This window comes from Corapipo altera, unplaced genomic scaffold (assembly GCF_003945725.1).
Source record: "Corapipo altera isolate COAL_440 unplaced genomic scaffold, ASM394572v1 56, whole genome shotgun sequence".
NCBI classification, from domain to species: Eukaryota; Metazoa; Chordata; class Aves; order Passeriformes; family Pipridae; genus Corapipo; species Corapipo altera.
The window spans coordinates 12,109,674-12,137,499 of NW_020884896.1; the positions used below are offsets into that span (position 1 = coordinate 12,109,674).

General features: G+C 38.5%; 1 protein-coding gene across 1 annotated transcript in view; it reads right to left on the reverse strand.

Annotated features, from left to right (window-relative positions):
- GFRA1 (GDNF family receptor alpha 1) overlaps positions 1 to 27,826 on the reverse strand; it is a 145,228-nt gene that overhangs the window by 29,804 nt on the left and 87,598 nt on the right. Inside the window, exons 4-7 of the mRNA XM_027648103.1 lie at positions 27,393 to 27,732; positions 10,315 to 10,424; positions 5,087 to 5,221; positions 1,062 to 1,240 (exon numbers count right to left, since the gene is read on the reverse strand). Coding sequence (XP_027503904.1) covers positions 1,062 to 1,240; positions 5,087 to 5,221; positions 10,315 to 10,424; positions 27,393 to 27,732 — 764 coding nt within the window. The remainder of the gene's footprint in view (positions 1 to 1,061; positions 1,241 to 5,086; positions 5,222 to 10,314; positions 10,425 to 27,392; positions 27,733 to 27,826) is intronic.

Sequence of the window (27,826 nt, forward strand, 5' to 3'; positions counted from 1 at the left end):
AGATGGTGCTGGAAAAATTAAGAAGTAAAACACACTTTCACAGAATAAAACCTTTTTGTTTCAATGCACATGGAAACTTTGATACAGTTTAATATGAAGAATACAAAATCAATTTTTTATAGTGAAGTGAAAAGTCAATGTTACAAGAGTAGAAAAGTTTGGGAATCCAGAAAAAATTATCTTAATATCAGATGAGACCTTAAAACCTGGACACTTACATTTGTGTCACATAGCAATTTTCCTTCTGTAAAGACAAAAATAAATAGGACAAGCTGATCTATCCCTGACCTACTTTTGCACTGAAACCACCAGAAATTTTTATAGCCCCAGATTCTAATCTGACCTAAGGATGTTTTTAGCTTACAATTCCTGCTGTCTCTTTCCTGCCTTGATTTTGCTGTTGTCTCCTGCCCAAGTTCTTCAAACTTTCTAAGAGTTGCATATACTGTCTTCAGCAAGTGATGAAGCTCTTTAAATCCAGAAGCAGTGATGCACCATGAATGGGCTACTTTAGGTGTAAAAGAAAATCGCTACAGTCATTGGCCAAAATCACATCATGACCTCAATCCCACTTCAGGAGAGTGCCTGATCCAAAACTGTTTCTAACTTTGTCCAGCTTCTTCACCACATATTCTCTAATATCCAAATCTACTCAGCCAAAAAACATCTTGACTTTATTGTCAATAACATAAGAAAGAAGGTAACAGGACATGCAAGCTCATATTAAGGGTTCCCTCTGAATTTGGATTACTCAGGTAATTAATTTATTCTGACATATTCTGGTAGTGTTTGGAGAGTACCGCATTCATATTCAAACCTTCATACGAAATGAAATACTACTCCCAGTTTCTGAGTCAGGGAGGCAATAAAGTCCACTTTATGCGTGTTTCTGATATTGAATAAGAGTATCTGATATTTTACAATATATACAGTTTGTAACTACAACATGGGAATAAACAAATATTTGAATTTAAGCAGGTGTCCACTTAGGCAGTGGGAGACTATAGATATCTATGAAAAACTTCCATTTATGCACTGCAACAAGTACAAAACTCTCTTACCTGCAGGTTTGCACATGCTGGTGAATCATTGTGGGAGGGTATTTCATTGTTGGTGGTCTCTGAACCTGTGTTTTTAAGTCTGGAAGCTGTTGTAGTTGTGGCTGTAGTGGTCTGTACTGGTAAGATTGGCTGCCAGACATTTACATCAGTACCATTGCCGAAGGCCTGAATAGCATTTTCTGTAAAAACAAATTACAGGCAATTTTCTATTTCTAAAAACAAAAGGCAAAAAGCAGAACTGAGTTGTTTTTTATTATTATTATTATAATTAGTACATTGAAAATGTGTATTTAGAGAAACTCATTTTTTATGCTGAAAAATGTGTCTTAATTTTGAACCTATCTGAAACGTGAACTCAGAGTCTGGGGTCATAATTATCTGGTGCAGCCTCTTCTTTGTAATGTTTCCAGTAATTCTTGACAGGCACTCTAGGACTTACCATAATCATATTTGTTACCATCCAAAAGCCTCAAAAATTTACTTTGAGGATTTAAAATATAGTTTGAATGTCATGTCCTAACTCAGGCAGGTGATTTTAGCAAACTGAAAACAGAGAACAGGCAAAATTCTTATTTCTACATCTTGTTGTAGTAAAACTAATATGCTTATAACTACAAAATAGTTTAACCAAGGCAATCTTTTCCTTACAGTTTTCAATCAAAATCTGCATAATTAGGTGAAGGAAACATGCTTAAACTAAAACTTTAGAATATAAAAGTTAAAAAGCTTATCACAGTTTCACGGGATTAAAGAGTGTGTTTATAGCAAGAGTAAATTGGTTGGGGCTTTTATAAAACAAATAGAAAAACAGTTTTTAATCAGGTCTTTGGGGATTCAACATGGATTTAGGCATTTCTTATTCCAAATTCTTTGTACAAGAAACCAAACAATTTCACTGGGGACTAATATGTGGAAGTTATTAATACTTCTTCTCAGTAGTATTCCTTGGCTTATAAAATAATTTACATTTAATTTTCAACTGAAAAATATGTATTTTATTATGATATTAGTTCTCAGAACTCCAACATGTAAAGAGAAGAATTTGTAAAAGGCACCACAATCAGCTGGGTTACTGGAGACAAAGTGGGAAGAGTGAAATTATATGTTTCCTTAGTTTCCCCAGAATGGGGCAATATATAAACCAATATTTTCCTATTATTTCCTAAATTGACAGCAAGTCTTTGTTTCCACTATTACAAGAAAGGTCACAGAAAATCGTTCCAGGTTTTTAAGTAACAAGTGGTCTTTACAATTAGTTTTCTTCAATTATTTCATACAGTCATACTCAATGATCCTTATGAGTCTTTTCCAGCTTCTATGACAGAATCACAGAATGATTTGGGTTGGAACCATCCTTTTTTTAAGCACTGAAAGGCAAAAATAAGGTCTTTCCAGAGTCTTCTTTCAAGCTAAACAACACCAACTCATAGAAGAGGTATCCCACCCCCTCCTCAGATTTTCACAATATTTGAAATATATATACATATATATGAAATATCTATTTTATACATATAACTTTAATACATATTACAAACGTATTTCAAAAACCATAATGACTTCAAGGAGGTGCTTCAAATGTCTAACTGCTCTAGTAAAGGTCCTCCCAATAATTTTTTTTTACTAACTCACAGGCAGGTGTGAACAAATTCTTTGAACAGATGGGTAGATATACTGAATCCCATTCAGAACAGTAGGAATTCTAGTAAACGCATTCTATCAATGAATGTCAGAGCATTCACTTTCAGAGTAGTGAAAAAAACTCTCAAGATGGATTTCCAGAATTTACGATTGGCCAAACCTTACCTTGAGAGGCAGAAATTAGGAACACTGCAGTACTGGCATCTTCCAATAGAGCATAAAAGTAAAAGCAAGGCAATATACAGCCAAAATTTTAGAGAGGAATATATCTTATTTGGGTCCTATTAAACTGGAAATTGGGCTAATTTCACAGTTTTGATACAAACCCATATTCTGCAGGAAAATGCTGAGATAAAGAAACACTTTATCTAATACAGATAAAGAGAAACAGCAAAATGTTTGTCTTCATGGGACTAATTACTAAAACAGACTGGAATTTTCACTTGTATTTTCACACCCATCTTTTGAAATCAAAACTTGCACTCTGGTTTCAACTTAACATCTTTTGCAAAAGGCATTTAAACTCTAGAGTGTAGTTTCTGGAAAAGTGCATGGGGAGGACCAAGAAAGACCAGGATTTCAGGTGTGTATGCGGGACATGGGACACTCAGTTTCATATCCCAGCTCTGCATCAGGCACTGTATGAATATGATCCTCAGTCTCCGGCTTTCTAATTTCCCTGGCCCGCAGGGTACAGTCCCAGCTCTTCCATTTTGCATAAGTAACTAAAAGGATTTTTATTTAAGTTAGCTTTTCCACATCATTATAAATGCCCCAAACAACTAACTTTTCCCATTCTACATAAAAGAAAAACTTTGTATTAAACCAGAAATGTCTGTAATTGCTTCATGAGGAAGACATCTCTTGCAGCTAAAAATGACTATAATTTGTCTCACAGTAACCTCTACTGTCTTTGATTTGTCTTCATTAATGCTTTTGTACCAATGGTAAAAGAAAGGACAAGGAATTGCTCTGTCTTTATGTTCTAAAAGGAACCTGTAACATTCTAGAAAATAATACATTCACAAATGAGTACAATCTGAGGTATTACAATATATATAAATGGCAACACCCATCAGGCTTAAAGAAGGTCTGATGGTATATTGTTAAATTTTACCCCATCATAATTTGAACTCTTTTCTCTTTTTCTTATGCTAAATGATCTTGAGTAATTGATTAATTCTTCCAAAGCTTAATAAATAGTGCATCACACATAGCAACTCATGTTTTTGTAGGCAAAGCTCCCCATGTCTTCACCACAATGCTGCCTCTTGAGAAGCTGCCAATGGAGATTTTCAGACCCTGCTAAAATACAGACTGAACCCTGCATTAGCTCAGGTCTATAGGGCTGGACAGAACAGTCTGGATCACTGAGTTCATTTACCGTTTTTGAAGAAAGCAATGCTGTATGTATGCTTCTTTGCATAAGCTGATGAAATACGACTTTTAAATCCACTTTTGCCCTCAAAACTCCTGCTGGAAGCCTATTTCTTAACTTTAGTGTGATGGTTAAAATTTTTCCAATTTTGAGCCTAAATATGTATGGCCAATATCTCCCTTTTTGATCTTATGCCAACACTGTCCTCTAGGAGAAGTAATCCTTTTCCCTCTCTGGGCTTGCCCCTCTAACGCGGACAATCACGTATCCTTTCAACTTCTGTTCTGCTAGGCTAGGGAAACCAAGCTCTTTTGGCCTCCTCATTTATCTGAAATTAAAACTCTGATGCACACTCCACCTCATCCAATTATGCTGCTCCAGGCAGACAGGAAATTTGAAGAGAGAACCTGCCAAAATCGACTCTACTGAGCCATTCTGAAATTTATAATACTCCCTAATTTGGAAGTGAGTCTGACAGGAAAAAAAAATCATTTATTTAACAAAATCTTTACAACAGTTACCATCAAGGCTTGTGTTAAAACCAGGCCTCTGAGATCAAATATCCTAAAAACCCCGAAGTTGGCAATAAACTGCAAGCACAATCCAATTTATACTTACCTACAGCAAATCCTTCATATCATAAACTACATGTCTTTTTAATATGAAGTTCTGAAATAGCACAGAAACCCCCCAGGTGTTGCAAGATTTTGTTAAAGATGCTTCCTGACTGTTAGGGTCCAAATATGATCTGTGATGTAAACATATTTCAATACCATACAACTTTGTTATTCGAATTTTTTTTTTCCAAGAGCTCATCATGTTTGCAATCTTGGCCATAAACCTCAGTATCAGGCATATTTGCTTGTTCTTTTAATTTTAACACCTATAACAGAACCATGCCTACAAAGTGCAAAGAGATGGCCTTGATGTATCGTAACACACTTAAACAGCAAAAAAAACCCTAAAAAACACCCTAAAACACATTAAAGACATCTAATTTTGTACTCACTAAGGCATATGTTGTCCTGGAAGAAATTCAGGAACTTCTCGCATTCCTCTCTGTCATTACCACTGTTGCTGCAGTCGCACCACGGGGCAACACTGAGACTGTTTGAGTCTATGTAGTTTGGTGTCATCACGGTGCCTGTTAACAGAGTGAAGCACAGCACTGTGAGCAACCTTTGTACTGAAATACTCTTTCCATCCTAAGAAGACAGCAAACAGCACCTGGTAAGTCATGTATTCGGGGTTGGATTCACAACACAAACCCACAGCAGGGCTCTGACCTCCACACTTAACAGTTCTGGCTCCTTTTCACCCTATGACGCCCAGCCTTGTGCCATAGTTCACACCCTTGGTTGCTGGAATTGCACTCTAAAAATCTGGGTTTTCTTTCTTGCCAGTTTTTTTTTCCCCTATTTTAATTCTATCTGCAAATAAACAGTTGAAACTAGGTATCCAGACCTGTGCTTCCTCATTGAGTCTGCAGTCAGCCTGAAAAAAACATTTCTGAAATGCATGAGCAAGGAGAATGCTAGTCATGCTGAGGGGAGCCCTAATATGTCTTGGAGGAGTGTTAACCTCAGGGTGCTCATTAGGAACCTGCCAACAGAGTGGGTTATGGTGATGAACAGAGCAAAACCCAGCGTGCATGAAAAGGTAACAGAAGATTCTTTGCAGGTAATAAATTACTATTAATCTTGCTGTCTCACTACTTCTTCAGTACAGTGATTATTTCCTAAACATTGTCAGCAACTTCCAACCACAGGGTCATTTTAACTCTATTGCAAGTTCTTGAGTAAATATTCTCACATTTATATGTCAACTCAAGGCTACCAAGAATGAAATGGAACCAAAGAAGGCATTTTTTGTCCTAAAAGATGTACAGCGACTGTTCATCACTCATCTGGATCGGGAAACTGGGAAACTCTTATATGATCAGCAATTGCTCAAGCCAGTGGTCTAGCTGAAGGCATCACCCAGCAGGTCAGATATTTCAAACCTCCCTAAGGATTACAAAGTTTTAACCTTTATTTTATTTGTCTGATCAAAAAGGAAAAATTAAATAAAAAGGGGAAAGTATTCCAGAGCTGTACTGCTGCTTTTTCAGGGAACATATTTCTCACTTGATAATCAGCAATTCTAGGATAGGTTATATATCATGAGGAAATGTGATCACATCTCCTCAAAACCGACATCAAAGTAGTCATTAATAAGATGGAATAGACAAAGGACAAATGTTAGAGACACAAAGTGTACACTAGCAATGAAAATTTGGTCCATAGGTCCAGGGTTCAATAGTCTGCAATAACACACAGGAAAGGGCTATCAAACATCAAGCTAAAAGAAGGAACATTAGAAATAGCACGAATCACAGAATGATGTCAAACAGTCACCAAGGCAGTGCTGGGAACTGAGCAAATCAACATGCAAACTGCTGCATATCCGATGTGGGGACAAAGGAGAACAGGCATTAGGGCTGGCTTGAGAAAGGCAGTAATGTATGTGAAAACAAATGCAGTCCCTTTGCCAAACTCACAAAAAGCATCTTTTTTCTTGTTTTGGGATGTTCTTAAATTAGACTGCAGTCCTACACCTTTGTCTACTTCCAGCTTTTACAAGACAGCTGCATAGTAATAATTGATCAAATTCTACATGAGATTAGCCCATGGGTACATAGCACGGTTCAAAATTTATTAAATCAAGGTAGAGAATTTAGTAAAATAGGCAAATATCATTTGCATCATTAATGAAAACTGGATAGTGGATAAATAAGAAGAGGAATGATGTTAAATTAAAATAAAACATATTAAAATGTCTGTCCCTTATCCATTTGATGGTTCAGTATGCTATTTCAGCCATGCAACATGATCTGAAAAGACGTGAGAGAAAATGAAAAGTGGATTTTGCAAATGGAAAGAAAACAGTAGCCTAAAAAAAATAATTCTAATTAGCCAATGCTTAGTGAAGGGTTAAAAAACCAGAAAGGTATGGAGGAGATTAAAAAGGTCACTGAGGTAAGACTTTCTTATCACAAAGAGGTAACAAGGTAATCAAAATGGGTCAAGACAGGGGTTAAAAGTGTAACAGATACCAAGGTACAATTAGGGTTGATGAATACAGGAAAGACAGGACAAGGAAAGTGTGTACACAGCACACAAATCGTACATCCAGCATAAACAGAGTGGCTGAAAGAGCAGCTAGTAGAAAATCAGTCTGTCATTTAAACCTGGGGGCAGATGTGAACCCAAGCGGATTATATGCTTGGTTTCCTGGGGTGGATTTCTTTTTTCCCTGCAATGTGTGTGCCTTGCCCTACACCTCCCTCCCCTTCCCCGCTAGCTGGCATCTTGGAAATTCTGCTGAAGGACACTAACGGATCAGAGAAGTCATGGTAGTTGGCAGTAAAATAGGACATGCTTGGTTTTCTGAGCTCTATGTATCAAATAGTTCTGTGATGGTCTCAGAAGTAAGCAGACAGATATTTTCATATTTTCCATATTTTAGACAAAAGCAGAATTGATCCAAGGTTGCTCAAATTAGGGTCTATTAAGAATGAGGAAATGGATGGTGAGTCCAGGAGGAGGAGTAAGGGGCTGAAGTTCCTTTGGCCCAAAGCAACTCCAGCTTATTCACACAAACTCTCGTGGAATTCCTAGGAATGACAGAGAAATTAGATGGATTTTACTAAAGACAAGGGAAAATGTGTCAGAAAGTGAATGCTAAAGCAGATCTTGAAGTCAGCAGTTAGAACAAACTTAATTGACGTGGGAGTGCAGACAGGTCCAGATGGCTTAGCTAGGCTGTAACCAAAGCACTGACTCTCAAACATGGCTATCCACAGCCTCTTTTTACATTTAATAATTTTTTACTATTTTTTGTTAATTTTTTTAAAAACTATTAATTTATCCCCATACTACAAGAAGGAGTCTAAAGCAATGAATTCAGGTTTTCAAAATTCCTGAAAAATATACATATCTTTAAAATTATGCACATAACACCTTGATGCAAATCTTAAAGCACCCTCTATAGCAAGTTCTCCATTTAATTGATAAAGTACCTCATACAAAAACTGTCTTTTATCTTAATTCAAAGGAGACTGTGAAGCTCCAGTGAATGAATGTATCTGTAACAGCCTCTTGCCCACAGTCTATCCCTTCTTCCTGTGTATTATATACATTATGCAGACATTTGAAAGATTATTTCTCTCACTTCTGTCTCAGGATCTTAAAAATTTGATGGTATTGACATAATTTACTCCACTTTCATATCAGATTGCTATCAGAAGCAAGAATTTACTGCTTCAGCAAAAGAAACATTTGTTTTGGTAATTTTCTTGGTTTAACAGAATCACTACTAAGAAGTAAAAACTCTTGTAACACTAGCCAGTTCCTGTTTTGCATGTCTCCAGGGACTAGCAGGAAGGAAGAAAACTGTATATTTTTTCCCTCTGAAAACTAGATCTCCTTTTGATTTCAACCCCTTAGGGATCCATTCTACATTTCTGATGCGTGACAGTGTTTTGCAGCACAGTCACCCACAGGAACACAAAAACACCTGACAACAGGAACTGGGTCATCTTTGGGGTTAAACAGAAAAATGAAACCAACAAAACTGCCAGCAAAATTCACTAGGTCCAGCAAGAACTTCTTGGTAGCTCTTACCCAGAAGTATCTATTAGTAATAGTTACTCCTTGCCAGCAGCCAGACTTCTTAATCTCATTGACTAGATCAGATTTCAAGGCTATTCAATTCTGTTTCAGAGTCAAATGACGTTCTGTCATAACTGTTCACATGTTATACCCTTTGCATACTGTCCTAATCTCTTCAGTCATAGAAGCATATCCTTTGAAGCCATCACATCTTAGTTTACCCGTTGCCATGTGGACTTGCCTCACTTGTTAGCTGCTAGAGTAATAAGAATGATAACAATATTAATAACAATAAGCCATTGAATACAGCTTTCAGTCATTTCTCAGCAAACTCGACCTACTTTAGAAATATTTTGGCTTCAATATTATCTCCAGAGACATTTATTTAACAGCAGGATCAACTTCAGGGCCTCAGCTGGCACCTTCATGCCCAACAGAAGGGGATATTACTGCATTGCAGCAGGTGCAGCCTGTAAGCTTAAAAACATCTTATCTGGTGGCCTTTAAAATTTTGTTTGTTCCAGAGTTTTGACATTCACTTATTATTTACTACCCAACTACGGTATTTCTAAAACATGTTTGGCTTCCTGACACAATCTCTCTCAAATACTGTGTGTGGCATATGGAATCTGGCTTCCATAAAGGCATCCTTGTGTTGACAGTCAGGAAGGTGACAACAAATAAAAATAATTATGTGGGGGAGGGAAAAGGATTTCAGAAGATAAATTTAGTCTCAGTTCATCTCACTGACAGGCATCTCAGAAAACATTTAGAGTGGACAGAAGGATATCATGGAAAGAACAGCAGTTGGAAGTGAAACAAGGCTAAATTGATCTACTGTTTCATACCTCAAATGTCCTCTAAACTTCCCCTGAAGACCAGGAGGTATTTACCCAACCTTGTGATGCAAAATCAACCAAGTTTCACTTGTTCTTTTTAGCTTCCTACTCCTCTGTCCTGTCCAAATTCAACCATCTTAATAAGTTCTACTTTTTAATCTTGAATTTATTTCAAATTCAAGCACCTTTCTCTCCTTATCTTCCACCCTTAATTTTCTTGCAATGTATAAATTCACCCCAGGAATCTCTGTAAGGTAAACAGAGCCAATAGGTGGAGAACTTGGCCTAGTACCACACTGGAGAAGACGAGGCTCAGGAGAGAACTTTTCACTCTCTACAACTCCCTGACAGGAGGTTGGAGCCAGGAAGGGGTCAGTCTCTTCTCCCAGGCAACCAGCAGCAGGACAAAGGGTACAATCTTAAGCTGTGCCAGGGAGGTTTAGGCTAGACATTAGAAAGAAGTTCTTTACAGACAGAGTGATCAGACATTGGAATGGGCCACTCAGGGAGGTGGTGGAGTCACCATCCCTGTAGGTATGTAGGAAGAGACTGGATGTGGCACTTAGTGCCATGGTCTAGTAGACAAGGTGGTGCTGGGTCAAAGGTTGGACTCGATGATCTCAGAGGTCTTTTCCAATCTGGTTGATTCTGTGTGTCTGTATGGTACTATATTCCAGTTTTTATTTCATGTGGGCCTTCAAAATGTAGTTTGAGTATTTGTCCCCCACCCCTCCCTGCCTTCTTACCAATAAGCCCCGAGTAAGCGAGCAGGCAGTCAGCATAATTCTCCTTCAGACAGCTGCTAACAGACCGTGACTCAGGCTGGCAGTTTGTGAAGAAATCTGCAAGGCGAGATCTGCAACATGAAGAAAAATGCATATCTTTAAAAATCAAGCCTGCAGGCATTCTTACCTTTTACACTCTCTTTATTTTTGGACAAGGCTTAATATTCTTTAACTCAAATGCATATTGGACACATTTCAGCTGATGAGAGTCGCTTTCCAAAATCCATCTCTTTCCAGAGTCTATTTTTGTAGTCAGAACTAAAAAGTGTAAGAAAACAGTAAAAAGGGACAGAACAACAGGGCAATGCATGCCCTTTACTAAAAGAAATGTTCTGCATTTTCATGCCAAGAAAAAAAATACAAAGAGTGATTTTATCAGTCATTTTGCCTGGATCTGAACTCTAACTGGAGTCTGTTGTCCTGAAGATTCAGAACACAGTTTCTGCTGTCTTAGTGATTACACAAAACTATATGTTTGTACTCACAGAGCCCTCTTACTGCAAGAGTGGAAGCAGGACCTGCTTTGGTACTGCCCTGAGTTTCCAGGGAATGGGCTTTCCCCTGCTCTGGACTGGCCTGCAGGACCAGCTGGCTGAACTGGGGTAGCAGGCAGAACCAGCTGGCATGGTCTCCACATCCCCCAGAGCTATGGTACTGAGAATCTATTTGTTCTTGTAAATGTGCTTTTATCTGAAGTCTAGAGTGCTGAGTCCAGGGCTGAGGAAAGGGAATGTGTGCTCTGCATCGAGTTCTGCTGCTGAATGGCCATATTATCTTCAGTTCCCTCAGTGGCCCCACGACTAAGAAGAGAGCACTGCTTACTGACAGGAGGTGCTTTAAGACTAGGAGTGAAGCTGTATTGTCATTAACTGATTATTTCTATGTTGGAAAACAAAATAAAAGGACCAGCAGCCATGATCTCTTCTGGTTATTTGTGCTTTAAAGGCCACATAATGCTCCCATTCAGGTCTGTAAAATTTGTGAGGCATTGAGATGAGGTGGGTCAAGGTCCCACAACCTTACAGTTGCTCTCCTGCCCTGCTCAGGCTTATAAACTTGGATCAGTGACTTTTGTTTACTTATAAAGTATCATTTAGACCTCTATCTCCATGAAAAAAAAAATGGAATATCCCTACTTCGATCTTCTCTTCTTTGAAATAGGTACAAAAATGTTCTTTTGTTAAAAACCCACAGTAATGCCTCAGGATCAGGTGCTTAATGTTTGCAAAGCTCTCTCCAAATCAGAATTGTATAATCTATGAATTTTCATCACTGTTCTAGCATTATGCAGATTTGCAATATAAATGTTATTTTTTAGTTTTGCACCAAAACCACAGAAGTTAGCAGAAACAAGTGATTTGCAAGTGATTTACTTTATTTGTTTACATACTCCAGAGACTAATTATCTTTGCTTACTTTATTGTTTTACCTACCCCAGAATGGGATTGGATACACATCATTAATTGGCCTGAAAGTAATGATGGGCAAACTTCAAAAGGTTCACAGGCTTAGTCTGAGAAAGCATCCTATAAATAGACTCTGTGCAACCTATACCTGAATTTATCGGAGCTGTTCTCATGGCCTTTTTTTAGTTCCCTTTCTCACTAGCTGTACTGACACCAGCAAATCCATGGTTGCCTTCAAGCCACAAGTCAACTCTAAGCTTTTCATTCCCTCTCTTCCCTCATTTAACCACTTAACCTTGAGATGGAAATTTGTATACCCAGTTGCCTTTAATAGCCTTAAAAAGTAAAGCTCTCTACCAATCCTTCAATATGCCCTGTATGTATACCTAAATTCCTAAACTCACATAAAATCCCTACTTTGCTGGTTAATATATACTGTATCTATCAGGAGACAGGCTGACAAGAAATGGGTCCCAAGGTATGGGAAGAGATAAATAGCACCACGAAGAAAATCTGGGCAAGGAAACCCTATGTCACTGCACTGATTCCTCTACCAGTCAATAATTAAGATAGTGGCTCGAATACAGCCTTTGAATCAGCTGGGAACAAACACAGTTGACAGTTGCCAAGGATTTTGCTAATTCTACTAATACCCATATGAAGTAAGGTTTAGGACAGAATAGAACCTCCTACACCTACCTAGTACGAAAACCCTCTGCCATGGTAGAAGGAGCAAGCCTGCTGTATGCACAGCATTTTTACACTTCTAAAACAAAGTAGCTCCTCACATTTAAATTTCATAATTTATGTGATCACAAATAAATCTTTCTGGAGATGCAATTATACAATCAGCATCTTGATAGTCCTGAAAACATGCCTTGCAATCATTTCATCATTCTTAAATGTCCAGTTCTCCCTTAGGTTATTAGGTGCACTGGTACAGAGATCATTTAATACATTCCTCTTCTCTAAACGTTTCTAAGGACTGATAAATATGGAATAACAACAGTCATTTACTACCTGGTCTGCTTAAAGAACTTATTTGTTGTAAGCCCTAAAGGCAGCTAAAAATTGCTCTGCTGATCTCCTTTACATACAGCTTGATTTATGTGTGAATTCATGAAGACTTTTTGTGGTCATAAAAGGTAATGATCTGACAATGTTGCACATTTAAGTTTTCTAAAGTCAAATATAGTTCAGACAGCTCTGGTCCAAGCATTACTGGACATTATCATACACCTCTTCCCTAGTGAGTCATCGAAACTTCATACTATCAAAGCTCTCACTCTCTCCTGAGCTGTTAACCACAGCTGATATTTATGTGGATTCATTTCCACTGGAGATAAAGTTAAGACCAGAAAATAAAAACAGACACAGACCTATAACTGTCATAAAATAATTCCAACACTTTCAGTGAAGATCTACTGATTAACACTCACTGAAGATCTAGCCCCAAACGTTTCCAGTAGACTGGCACTGATGAAAGTGTGCTCATCAGTTAACGCCAAAACAGTGGTACTGCTATTTATCTAGAGAGAGAGACAAATTAGCTTAATGAGAACCATTAATCCTAAAGTATTGCACATGAATATTAAGAACTGTTTGAGTAAAAGAGAAAATCCTTTTAGGGATGCTGAATAAGAGCAATCAGATAATAGCACTCCTATAAAAAAATCTGCATACTGTGTCAACTTAGTGCTCCTTCAGCAGGAAAAAACTTGCAGGTAGTAACTTGTGGTTAAGTGTCTAACCACATGACTGAGTAGTTTTGTTATCTAGAGAACAAACAGAGCTCTCAACACGTACCATCAGGTATGGCAATTTTACATGTGCAACGTACATCGATGTGTCTCACCACTGGATAGAAACAGGCAGTTTTATACTGTACAGAATGTGTAGCAGGACCACATTTAGAAGGAGCTATTTGTTTATTTTTCTGTCACAAAATCCTCATTATACACAGCAGCATTAATGGGTTTTTTTCCTTTCCCTTCCATAAAAAAAATCTCCCCTTTGTAGGGCAGAAACCCCACAAATTAAATTAGTCCTATCTTAGACCTGGAAAATCTCATCAAAGTAAACTGCAGATGCTCTGGAAAGCTTACTTTAAATATTTTGTATACCACTAGCTGAAAAAGTAAGAATAATCCTATTGGCAAATTCAAAGAAAATCAAACAAACAGTCTTTCTGAAAAGAAGACAAAAAAATCCCAAACCTGCTATTCTCCAATGCTTTGTATTAGCACCAGTAAAATAATTTGTAACAGTTAAAAATACAATGGAAACAAAGTTAATTTGCTCTCCTTAAGATAGTGGTTCTTCAAATACTCAGCAGGATAAATCAAAACTTTCAAATTTTGCTCACAAATAAGCTTTGTTAATAGCAGTATTGTGTTTAATCTGCATATAATTGTTGAGGCAATTTTATATTAGCACAGTCTGTTGCATAGACAATATTGATTAGGTTTTCACTATTTTTTGTTCTCAAGGTTTTGTAAAAGTTCTTTGACGTCCTGAAGTTATCTCTGATATTTATCAGTTCTCCCTCTTTAAAGCTGGTCAACTCAGCTTTAATACTGGTGCAATATTTAAAAGTGTGATATAGATGGTGAGGTTGCAGAAAAAATTTAAAACTGCATTTTTACTTTGGATCTGGTATAAATGAGAAAGCAATTCTATGAACCAGAGTCCTCCCGAAGAAGTACACATATTGCTGGGCTGGTAGATGTGGATTTCCTTTCATTTTTTCTCTCTGTGCAGTTGGTACACAAGGGCTGAGCCTTCACAGAGAGCAATCTTCTCTCTCAGCCTTGCCTTTGCATTGGTGATATGCAGACCAAGAAATCCAGATCTCCTGTTGACTGCACACACGTATGGAGTGATGTCCAAGTGAGCGGTTACAACTTCTTGTCCTGTTAGGAATGCAGGGACCGACACTGCTGTCCTCTGTACACACCTCAGGGATGTTAGGTGAAGTCTGGACATCCTCACTGCCACCTCTCTTTACACTGCTGCTTGTGTTTAGGTATACCTATTTATAGCAGCAACATAAAGAGTAGGTAAATGCCAAAGCTGAGAGACTGGGGTGACTACATTAATTAGTCAAAGCTGCTCTGGCGTCTAGACACCATTTGGCAGTGCAGTCACGTAAGGGAAGTGCTGCATCAATATTCAAACCAGAAAAGAAGTATAAATCTGACACTGAAAAAACCCAGACTAAGTCAATGAATGTGTGTCATAGTGATAAATGGCACCATTATAAAAAAAACAAGTCCAAATACTTGTTCTTCTTTTGTGGGGGTCAACTGCAGTACCCTACTCTGTAGCTACAAATAGCTCCTCTATAGCTGGGGTGATGCTGCTTCTGCTGGGATGCAATAGTGGCAAGAGGGGTTGGTATGTGGCCAAACTAATGGCTTCATTGTTGGAGGAGAATTTAATTTTCTCTTTCTTTCATAAACAGAGCAGTTAAAAAATGAGGCAAAGGCTACATAAGCAGCTTTATCAACCAGTAAGACGAAAAAAGCCTCAGAGCAGCTCCATAAGGAAAGATGACCCTCCCAGCACTTATTAACATAGCACTGATCCTTTTGTTTTCATTAAAAGACACTAGAGCTGGGTAATATTAACACATCTCACACCTCCTTAGTTATCTACACACAGGATCAAGCACCTGTAGGCAACTACAAATGTTGACCTTTTTTTTTAAGAGGCCACTTTTACATGCATTTATTAAATAGCAATTCCATTAATTTTTTTTCAACAAAGAGGTTAGTTTCTCTTTTTTGCTACCCTCCTTCTCAAACAATGAGTGTCCAGGCTCTGAGGGCACTGATGTTCCTGCCCACCCCAGGGGCTTCCCCCCACCAGTCTGTGGCCCAGGACTCCATTCAGCCCCACAAAGCCTCAGTTGCTGCCCCACCAGTGCTGTAGGACTCAGTCTCCAGCCCCCCCCCAGCCTGGCCCTACCCAGCCATGGGCCCCACTGAGCCAGGTCTGCCCATGGGCTAATGTCCCAGCCTATTCCCAGGGAGATGCCTGAGACTGCCCTGCTCCCTAGCTGGGGTGGTGGGATGAGCCCAGCCTGTCCCTGGGGGTCCCCATGGGCCCCAGGGAGCCCCCAGCCCATGTTGCACCCTGACAACCAGCTCAGCATTTGTACCTTTTGGGAAGTGGGAAAGAGAGTAAAAGCAAAGATCTGATGCCAGACCATTTGCTGCCCAAGACCTGAATACTGAACGCCACACAGCTTCTCTCACATGAGCTGATCAAAATCTTTTGCAATACTGGCAGAAACCATTACAGGATTTTGGATCCCAAATACCAGCTACTAACTGGAAGAAGTTGGGTTTTTATCTGGTTTTGCCTCTGCTTTGTTATTTTAAATGACTGGCAGGCTAAACCCAAGCAAATATTTGACTCTGGATTCGATTTATCTCTAAAAACTGTTGTTCATCTGGAAGCAAAATATGCTCAATCCCCAGAGGCAGCCTGTTTGGATTGTGGAATAACTAGATAAAGAAACAAACACCACAGACCACAGAAGATTCATTCAGATCCCTTCTAACATCACGAATGCTTGCTCAGAGCATTGAGCACAAACACAACAGCCCAACAAAGCTGGTTCCTCCAGATGAGCACCTGCACTCAACCCAAACTGGCCAGCTCCCTGTCTACACCATGTTCCCCACCATGGTTGCCAGCACTTATGCTACTCATGTTTTTTGTTCATCACGGACCTTCTGGACATCTAGTACCCCAGAAAATGGAGAGCTAACTCTTATAAATTCAGTCATGCAAAAAGAAAAATATTTCCACCTATGCATATCTGTATTTTAAAAATTAAAAGTACAAACATTCTATTCTTCTATTAACAAACTATTTTTTTGGACTATCAAGTGCTCTAAAATAAACAAAACCCACACCAATGTACTTTTATTGTATTTTGTGCAAAGCAAAATAAAGTAAGTTCTACACTATTCTCTGTTAATATTATCCTTTCCCCTTGCTCATATCATCTGCTGGAGACCAGTTAGATCCTTTTACACAGTATCTGCTACAGAAAATAAAAAAAAACTTAACAAAACACTAATGTCATAGTTTATCAATGTTAATTAAATCCTCTAAGTGACTCAAGATCATGCATGAGAGTAATTTTAATTTAATATATTAAGTCTCCTTTGGGTTTAAGGGAAAACACTAGGCTCAAATGTGATCATACCTTTAAAGAAGTATGATTTATTCGAAATAGAGTTATATAAATATTTTTATACTACTGACCTTTTGTGTAATAAAACCAATTTCAAAAAATATGGTGAAAATTCTAAGCACAAGGTAATGCAATGAAGAATTAATGTGGTGATTCTCAGATGCTGTTACACAAAACAGAATTTTATCTTTCTGTTTACAAAAAAAAATTACCTCACATCATTTTTTAGAGGCCTGTTTGAGAGAACATCTGGAAAACATTCCACAGGAAATCAAACCTATATTAAATATGTTTTGTGGGGCTCTGTTTCCTCGCATCCACCTTAAGCATTCATAACGTGTTTCTGTCTTCTCAGCTGTAAAGAAAACACTTCTCTCAGTCTTCTACAGAATGACAGGCTGAACTGTCAGGCTGTGGTTTTATCAGAGAATGCTGGTAAGATTTCTATTTAGTCTACTTGTCTCTGTACCAAAGCTCTCCAATAACATGAACAAATCCACTAGCTGCTTTCCAAATACCATGAATTTGTATACTTTCATTTTATTTCATTTTCTTTATGCTGTTTAATTTGAAGCTTCTAAAGCTAAATGTCTGTCATATTTAAAGATGTTCAAGCCTCAGTGTCTCTTGATAGCATGGTACTCAGCAAAGAACTACTGCATTATGGTAGAGTTGTTCTCACTTCATTAGCTAGCTAAGAGAAGAGACTTTGAATTACAGGCTGGTAACCTAAGAAAATCATTGCCACTCTTGAAAAGCAAGCCAAGGAAAATTAGTGCCACTGCAAGTCCTTGAGTGTGCTACTGGATGCTTCAGTGTTTATTAACAACTGTATTGTCACTGCACACTGAAAGGATGTGGTTCCAAGTACCTGAGAAAGACATCCATGGCAATAACATCCTCTGTAACCACTTGAATAAACTATAATAAACTATTGTTGGCTCAAGCATGAAACTGTTGGGAGTTTGGAGACAGAAAATAATCTTAAAAGTCCGATAAAAGTTGTCTCTTTACCAGAAAAGTTTTCTTGGTAGATGTACCAGATGTATCAGGTTTCCTAAGGTTATGTAGGGATGTTCTTTGCATAAGAAAATAACTCAGTGGTATGTGCGGTGGCATTCCTGAAGGAAACAACTCTGTCCCCTTGTCACAGAGGTGACTGAAGGAAAGAAAGGGTGCTCAGTGTGTCCTTGCACTCAGTCATGCAGGGTCTGTAGGTAGCCAGCATGGCTGAAACCCACGCTGAAGCTACTCTAAATACTTTTCTGACTTCAGGAGTAAGGCAACAAACATAAAACCAGAACTACAGCAGATAAAAGCAGATTAGAATTTCTTTTATGTGAACCCATTTTTTTCCACACACAAAACATCCCCATAAAACAGCAAGTTGAAAAGTTCTGGCAGTAGCAAACCAAGAGAGCATTGATCTTATTCAGCATGTTTTACTTGCTTTTAGAAGTAATATGGATATATAATGATAGTACAAAAAGCACTCAATTTGTAGTATAAGATTGGAAAATAAACAATTTTTACCAGTTAAGGATGATGTGCTGTCTTAAGAGTTTTTTTTTTTTCACTCCACTGTCAAAAAAACATGAACACACATGAGGCAGAGGGAAAAACATGAGGCCAAGAGTTGATACATCTGTGATCTACCCAGATGTATATGTTGCTCTGTAATGCAATGTCCATTCGGAAGAATATTTTGCAATGCTGCATGATGGCCTGTTACTGACATGTGTCTACAGCATTTCATAATTTGGAAAAGGGAGCATCATAACTGAGAGGACAACCACTGTGATTTATGCTTGAATTGAAACAAAAGAAAGTGAACTGAACAATCAAATGATACAGTTTGAATTTAACAGAGGTCTTAGACCTATGTACTTCAAAGTACAAAAACTTGCCTTAATGGTTTACAGTGTGTGCTTGAACAAATGTAATGTAAGCACAAACACGTGAACGTTAGGTCATCTATTAATAATCTTAGACAAGGGTGACAGTCAGCTCACACAGAAAATCTATATTCAACAGTAAACACACATCAGAAAACTCTTTCTGTGTCACTTGTTTTAAAGCCAGCAGATCATTAAAGCATAGAAAACAACCACCACCTCTGCTGAGAAGTCTTTGCAGATACTGGTACATTTACATCTGGCTTCCACTTAACACCAGCTACTCCAGTAACATGGTAGTGCTTATAACATAATGAAAGCAATGCAATCTCTATTCAGTAAACATTAAAATGCTAGAATCTGAAAATATGCATGTGGCTGTCACTTGCTCTGTTGAGAAACAAAGTTTTATTTTTAGCTCCGGTGCTTACATTTTCTCCCAGCTATTTTAATAGATGAACTGCCACCAGAAATATTCTCTCACTGGGCTCTGATGTAGAATGATATAAATAACCTTTACAAAGTCCAGCATAATGGAATGGTAAAATCAGTTGACATTCTCTTAATTAGCACTGCCTGAAGATTTACCTACACAGAACAGGAATAGCCAAATCCATCCCTGGAATAAATCCACTGAAGTCACTGATGTCAGAGGAAGTACACTGGGAATGGGCTTGATAGAATAGCTCTGTTATTCACATTAAACACAGAGCAGCTTCTTGCCTGTAGCATATACATGGTTTGAGGTAAATGAAAAAAACATTTTGATTTATTAAAGAAAATGCTTTTGTGTAATATGTACACCCTTTCTTTGCCCCAGAAACAGCAAGTTAGCCAAATGTGATCAAGTGTACATAACAAGGGATCACAATCCTCTTCACCAGACGTAACAAATCAGTGGGTGGAAACTACTCAGACAAACCAGTGGATACTAAACTTCTCTTTACAGAAATCTCTCAACTACCAATTCAACAAATCAGCAGTAGCAGTACTCTTAGTGAAACCCCATCCAGCAAAGCAATAAAGTGCTTGCTTAACTGTAAGAACATGAATGGCTCCAAATTTAAATCTCCATTAAAGTTTAGTGCCAAATTTAACTGTCCTGGATTTCAGTATTTTTGATTAAACATATGTGAAACTGCTTAATTAACATATGTAGTTTAATCTTTCCCCCCTGAAAAATCAACAAAACAAAATGGGTCACATTTGCCCTGCTGTAATACCTTTCCTGGCTCGTGTTCCTTATCTGTAGTCTTCTTACTTCTTAAATTATGCAGGCAGGTTTTCTTTCTCACTAACAAAACAAGGTTTTTCAGACAAAAAGATACACAGAGAGACCTTAACACTCAGGGAAGACTGTACCGCTCTCTACAACTACCCGAAAGGAGGTTGTAGTAAGGTGGGGGTTGATCTCTTCTCCCAGGTAACAAGTGATGAGACAAGATGAAATGGCCCCCTGACTGGGGAGATTTAGATTGGATATTAGGAAAGATTTCTTCATGGAAAGGGTTGTCAAGCATTGGAACAGCCTGCTCAGGGAAGTGGTGGAGTCACCAGCCCTGGAAGTATTTAACAGACCTGCAGATGTGGCACTCAGGGACATGGTTTAGTGGTGGGTTTGGCAGTGTTAGGTTAATGGCTGGACTTGATCTAAAGAGGTTTTTTCCAACCTAAACGGCTCCATGATTCTATGAAGGACCACATTTGGATAATACAAATCCCCCCGGGTTCTTGGAGCAAAAGTTTAGTGGTGACAAGTACTTCAGCCCACTGCATTGCTCTGACTAAAAAGACACTGACATGGAAGTAGGGTATCTAAATACAGCCTAAAAAATCAGAAACACTGGTATTTATTTTATGATTGCTGTATGTTTACACATGCATACTTTATTCCCACTTGCACGTTTTCAACCCTGTAGACAGGTAATAATGAATATTCAGTACTGGTTTTTAACCTTAAAAGTAACCAGAAAGGACTAGCAGGACCTCAGCCATGTCAGGGACACTTCTGAAGCCGCACCATATAAGACAGAATCAAACATCTGTCTGACTAAAACAGTTCTGAAAATGCTGACGCATAACTTGTGTTTTACAGATAATGAGCACAAAAGAACTGCGCTCCCTTTTCATGGAGACCAGCTTTCAGGAATCAGCAGAGGTTCTGGACGACTGAAGGGATGCTGCCTGGAGAGTTTCAAGCTTGCCTGACAAGGGACCCCAGCGTAAAGACGCTGTCTACTTACTGCTTCTTGGAGCATAAACCTCCTGTGAGTGAGGCTCTCTGCATTGTTACAGCACAAAGCAAAGTGAAAGTTGGGTGTAGGAATAAGGCTGAGCCATTCTTCTAATTACAATATCCTTGTGTCTTTCCTTCTTTCAGGGAAATGTCAATCACCCAACAAGCTTTTAATCTTCAAGACCCTCTTAAGCAGAACAGAGAGAGTATAAATGAGGGCTAGCCAAGCAGATCTTGGCACTGCAAAATGAGACCCATCTACACTTCAAGAGGGACAAAGCAGGCTTGTTTTACTGGATGTTTGGATTTTTTGATTCCAAAGGGATCTATGGACATATTATAAGGAGGAATTGCTTGATACTTTTGAGTTTTATTCAGATGGAAGAAATTTTAAATTATCATTGTTTATGAGCGGGAGGGAAGAGCAATATTCTGTCCATTTACTCTGCTAAAAGAAGACATTGATGTAATGAATCATATAAGGGACTAAAAGGGAAAAAAAATTATATTATATTGCAACATTTCCTATCTTTACTTTGCCTTTCTTGAAAGGTTTTTGCTTATTTTGCAGAGACTGCATTAATATTTTTTCCCAGGCTAGCAATTCCCTACACACATACTCCACTACACCATCATGTTTCCTCTGTAGAACACACCAGCTTGTTTCCCATCATTTTTGAATTTTTTGAACTGTCATCATTCCACAAATGTGGAGATTAGTTCATGAAAATTAATGAATAGCTGGGGGTTTTTCACTTAAATAAATATGATACCTCTAGCAATAAAAACATATATGCGTGTATTTACATGCTTGTATACACCTATATTTATAAAAATCACGCTTCAAATTCAGGCTATGTTTATAAATGTGACGTGGGCTTTTGGGCATCAGTCAAAAGGTAAATTTACATTTTCTTCTGTCCCACTTGGTATTCTACAGACACAGGAGCTCTCCTGAGTCCAGAGAGCAGGGAGGATCTGCAAGTAGCCTGAGCTCAGGCTACCCTATTACACTGCAAGCATCCTACATCTACTGCAGGGTGAGTCAGGCAGCACACGAGGTTTTTCACCCACTCCCTGACTCAGTCTACAAACATACAGTGTAGGCACAGCCTGCACATAGCTAGAAATCAAGAGTGTCCTTTTTTTGAATGTCCTTAACAGCACTACAAAAACTATGATGTTGTCCTGGTTTTGCATAACCACAGCAAACCAGTCATCCCAAGGAGCTGCCAAGAGTGCTTTGAGTGCCAAACTGATATATATACCCTGGAGGGGCTCATATCCAACTCCATTATACAGAACTGGATAATGCTACTGGGTCCTTCATGTAAATGTCCACCAAGTGTACTCTTAACACACAAAACTAGAGTCAGCCTGAGAGCGAGCAGTCAGGCTTTGTAGCTGGCCAAGTGAATTGTCATCAATATAAGCCAGGAGGCTCAGAAAGGGAGGCAGCACCCATGTTCTCCCTCTCATTTGCTGAATTACAGATAATCACCGGACCATGGCAGGCTAGTGAGGGATGGAAAGCACAACATGCAGAGATGCAGGTGAGGAGGTGCCATAAGCGGTTGTAATAGATTTCAAACCTGTCAGGGAGCCAGTGAAAGTCAAATAATCACTGGAAGATCTGGAAAGAGGAGATGAAAAGAGACTAAAGCAAGGGAAAGAGGCAGGAGAAAAAAAAAGTAAGGGAAAAAAGTGGGAAAAAATGAAAGTCTAAGGATTAGAAAATTTGAAGAAAAGGGCATAATTCTTCTTCCCCTCTTCCATCTCCTCCCACACATCCCTCTAGCGCTCTCCTCCCTGCTACTTGTTAATGCTGTTAACTGAAGATGTCCCTCCTAACACAAGATGCTGGGCTCCCCCACTCCTACAGAAGGACAAAAAAGGTTGCCTGCACATTTATAACATCTTATCATAGACTTGTCTATAGTGTTGAACCACGAGGGTGCAGGGATTGCAGTCAGCAGGGTACTTGTTGCAGGAACAGCCCACAAGTCTTACAAAGAAAAGCCACTTTTACAAACAGGTTACAGATACAAAGCACTTGCAGATTTGCACATGCCTTATGAAAAAGGAGCACAGATACACTGAATCCCTTTCCAAAGGTAAATTATCATTAAAAGTGTTCAACAGAATATCATGAAGGCAAATTCTTTTCTTGTCAGGTTTCTTATGTTTTCAGGAAACACATCAAGAAGTTGAGCTTTTGTTCTAACTTTTACAGTGGATGAACTCTTCTATGCACTGCAAAAATGTCTGCATATTTCACACAGTGTTCTGATACTTGTAGAAGCAGATATCTTTCATACAGAAGTGAATGGGTGGTTGCAACAGATAGGTAACCAGAAACTGGTCAAGAAATAAGAACACACCAATGAAAGTAGATTTATAAAGATTTAGCTCTGTGGATGCACAATGCTGAAAATACCTTTCACTGTATTTTCAAGGAGATGCCTGTCTATTAAAACCTAATAGGGTATTTCATTATTATCCTCAGACATCCCAGGAGGAGTTATTTAAATATATTATGCAGCCATTTTATTTTTTTTTCAGTAGCAAACAGCCAAAGACAGCAACCTGTACTCTTTGAAGAACTAAAGGCAAAACATTACAAATTGTATTTTTTTTAGAAAGACAACAACAAAAACAAGTCACCAAAAAAACCAAAACAACAAAACAAACAACTGTCTCCTGAAATTAGTTAAGAACTACTTTCTATCTATTTCAGTTTCAAAAATGAGCCGCAGTGATTTGACCAGACACTTTGAATATAGTAATTGTGGAGGACGAGAAACATGATGTTACTAGTTTCTTCTATTAATAAAAAATGCTGCCCTTCTTTTCTGATCTTTGCAGCACATGACTGGATTGATACTGATCTTTCAATAAGTAATGGGTCTGTATCATTATCACTCTGGTCAGTGCCTTTTGAACATATTCAGGAAAGAGAGGAGGTATACAAATTCAAAATACAAAACAAAAAGACCAAATTAGTGACTCACAGTTTCATTACTCAAGCAAAATACTTTTTGAAACACTGTCAAATGTTATAGGGGCAAAAATGAAGCATCCTGCCCCACATTTAAAACATTTTCAAAACATGTCAATCAGCTTTCTAAAGTTTAATTGTTGGCTGAAGTGATCAGATCAAGAGGTTCCTCAGAGGTTTGTGCTATTCCAGCACATCACTGGTGTAAGTTATTGACAGTATACTGTTTTTCCTTAGAATATTTGTTTATGTTCATAACAAAAAGGAACTCTAATGGCTTCTTTTTGTTCTCTGTTTTTTTTTTTCCCTTCTTTTCAGTGAGCATTGACAGACATGCCTGAGAGATTCTGGTTTCAAAGCTGCATATGGACTGGGATACAAGCAGAGGCAGCAGAAAAATGATAATGAAAGTGAACCATTCAGTATTCTGATGAAGTTGAAAAATTAGGACTGTTTACTTAAGTCAAAACTTATTTGCATTTCCTGACATTTCTGGTCTGTTTTTCCCTCTATTAAGAGTTTATGTTATGTAACAGACAGATTAATGAATAAAAAATAAGCAAAGCATCCTGCCATTTCTGTTAGTGGCACCTGCAGCTTGGCCAAATCGCCCCTGCTCTTAATTCTGTTTCAAGAACAGATTTATTATTTATATATATATATATATATATATACACACACATATACAAATACACACACACACACACACACACACACACGTATTTACACCAGGATAAGGTTTCTAAAGAGCATCCAATATGGAATACTTCTTTGCACAGGCCTAGGTGATATTTTATACAGATTATGGGCAGATTCAAATCTTGCATTTCTTAGGAAGCAGCATTCATAAAACATTTACTAATGTATTTCCAGAAAACCTTTAGAACTTTTACTCCTTGTGTTAATCAGCATTATGAGAAAGCTTTAATACATGTAATAGGCATGCAAATATAATCGTTTCTAAATTATATGGTTTTTCAGTAGGCAGAACACATTTTCAAATTATTCTGCCTTTTAGATACTCTGATTTCAAAATGAAATACAAGTTATCAGAGTTAGAATTACATACCTACTGACTGCCGCTTTTAATTATTCTAAACATATCTGGAATTACTAGGAGGACTGATACTTATCAGTGCCAATACTTTCAATAACAAGGAGATCATCTCCCATTTCTTTCCTCCCCTGCCTAAGTCCCTGGTTTCCTGCGGGACCAGGGGAACAAATCACACCAACGCCCTTTAAGTGCACAAGTCGCAGAGACAAAATACCTTTCACTGTATTATGGACAGGCTGGAATAGCTTTTGGGCTGATTCCTCCTCTCCATGACAGCAGTGAGGGAAGGTATCAGATACACCAGCAGTTCAGACAGCCCAGGAGGTAGTAACACCGATGTGACATGACTCTCAGCAACACATCAAGTTTGCTTTACCCTCCACAGGACCTAAGGCTGCACACACTAACTGCTCTAGACCCTGCAGGCATTGCCCACCCTTCTACCAGTGTTGCCCCTCACCCTCATAGCCAGGTCTCACTGAGCCTTGGAAGAGCCCAAACTTTTTAATTTCAGCATTTTAAAGTAAAAGCCACAGGAGGAACCTACAAAGAAATCCATTTTCATCCCAGTGCTGGCTGCAACTTCAGTAGAGATTTTACCAAGCTTTCTTCTGCAACATTGCAATGGAGAAAGCACACCAGATTCGTTAAATTAAACAAAATGCCATTAAAAACTTAGCTGCTGAGACAACATTAGATCAAAGCTGACAAAAGAAAAACACAGTCATGAGAGACATAACAGTATTAATTCAACAAATTAATTCCTGAACAGTACAACCTGAATAACCGGGATACATCTCTCTATAAAATCCTCTCTCCAATTTCACTGGCATTGTAACACCTTGGTAGTTAGGAAGAAAACACAGTAAAGATACTGTAACTCTACTAAATAACAGGGCCTGTGTATAGGGAAGGCAATACATACAAGCAAACATATTAATGGTACAACATGGAAATGGAAAATGGATTGTTCTAGGCTACATGTATCCAGCTTTCATTAACTGCAACAGCATCAGCTACGAAGGTGCTGAATGCAAGCCACTGGACTGAAATGAGAACTCTGCTCTGAGTTAAATCTACTCTTATTGTGGTCAGCAGGAAACTGCCTCCAGATTTCCCTGTAGCCATCAAGGGTAGGGCGCTGCTCAACTCTTCATCTCTGAACAACATGAGGGCATATCTGAAGCGCTACAGCTAAAAGCTTAAGACCAGCAGGAGAGCTCATAAACAAACTTCAAAGTAAATATTTTACCAGGCACAAGTAAATGCTTATTAAGATTTATATCATATCTTCAGCGTCCTTGACATTTTACAATAGTGTTTATCTCCTTGTTTGCTAATTCACAGAATTGGATAAGCTACAAGAAATTTACACATTACAAATGAGCAGGATTCTTGGGCATGACTTCATAAATATGACATTAGCACAACAACACTCTAATATAAACATACACAATACTAAGTAGGACTAAAGCATTTCCTAAGAGCAGAGGAGGTCCTGTATGCCACTGAATAAGTGCTGTGTGACAACCTGCAGGGACTCAATGAAGGCAAAAGGACCCAGTTTGTCCAGTGGAGCAACGCTCTGCACTGCCTCTCTGTCCTGAACACACAGAGCAAAGGGGCTGGGAATTAGGTCAGTGAATCAATGAGCCCCAGTTGCAACAGCCCAGCACACTTCTCAGGGGAGGAGGGATAAATTTCAAGACTAAAACAGCTCCATGAAGATTCCAGGAGTTCTGTCTATAAAGGAGTCTGTGGACTCCTTTTTTTCCAATTAAGAAAAAACCCAAGTCTATGCATTGTGACCATTTATAAAGTCCAACATAAAGCTTGTATTCCCAGTTATTAGCGCTTACATGCACACTGAAAAAAAAACCCATTGTAGTGAAAAACTCTATTTTACCTGGTCATTAACAGGACACAGAAATCAGTCTCAGACATCATTTCATAAAAACACCTAATGTTTTAACAAAAATCTGTAAAAATTAAACTGCGGGTTTAAAGACTTCTCTGTAACGCGAGGGAGTAGCTGTGAACAGTTTTGGGGAAGGCACACACTGTAAGCAAATGCAGGCTTTTGTTACTCTGTTAAGGATGTCAGAGGCATTTGCTTTCTTCCTTGACTCATCCTTTTTCTTAGTGGATACTGTGACCCTTAGTCCTGGCAAATCCATCAGTACCAGAAAGTTCTCTGTGGTACCTCATTAATCACTCCCCTGCCATGTGCTATCTTACCTGCAGATGTAATTCTTCTTGCAGGATTCTTGTAAATTCAGGCAGTTTGGTTTCTCCCTGTCCTCATACGAACACACAGGAACAATAGTCTGCCGTCTCCTTTCTGTACAGGCTACGTCTCGACAGGAGCAGAAGAGCATCCCATAGCTGTGCTTTGGGGGGACTTTGTCAAAAAATAGCCGGAGGGCCTTATGACACTTCCGCTTGTTACAGATTTCATTAGACGTGCTGCTGGTGCAGGGGGTTATGTAAGCAGATCTGAACCTCTTGCAGGTATCATTTAGGTTGCAAGCTTTTGCTGCATCCAAGCAATTGTTCCCCTTTGAAAGTACTGGCTCCACTAGAAAAAACAACACAACAGCAGTGAGAAATGCGTCACATTTATACTGTGCTTTGATGTTTGTGGTTATTTCACTGTTAATGAGATCCTCAAT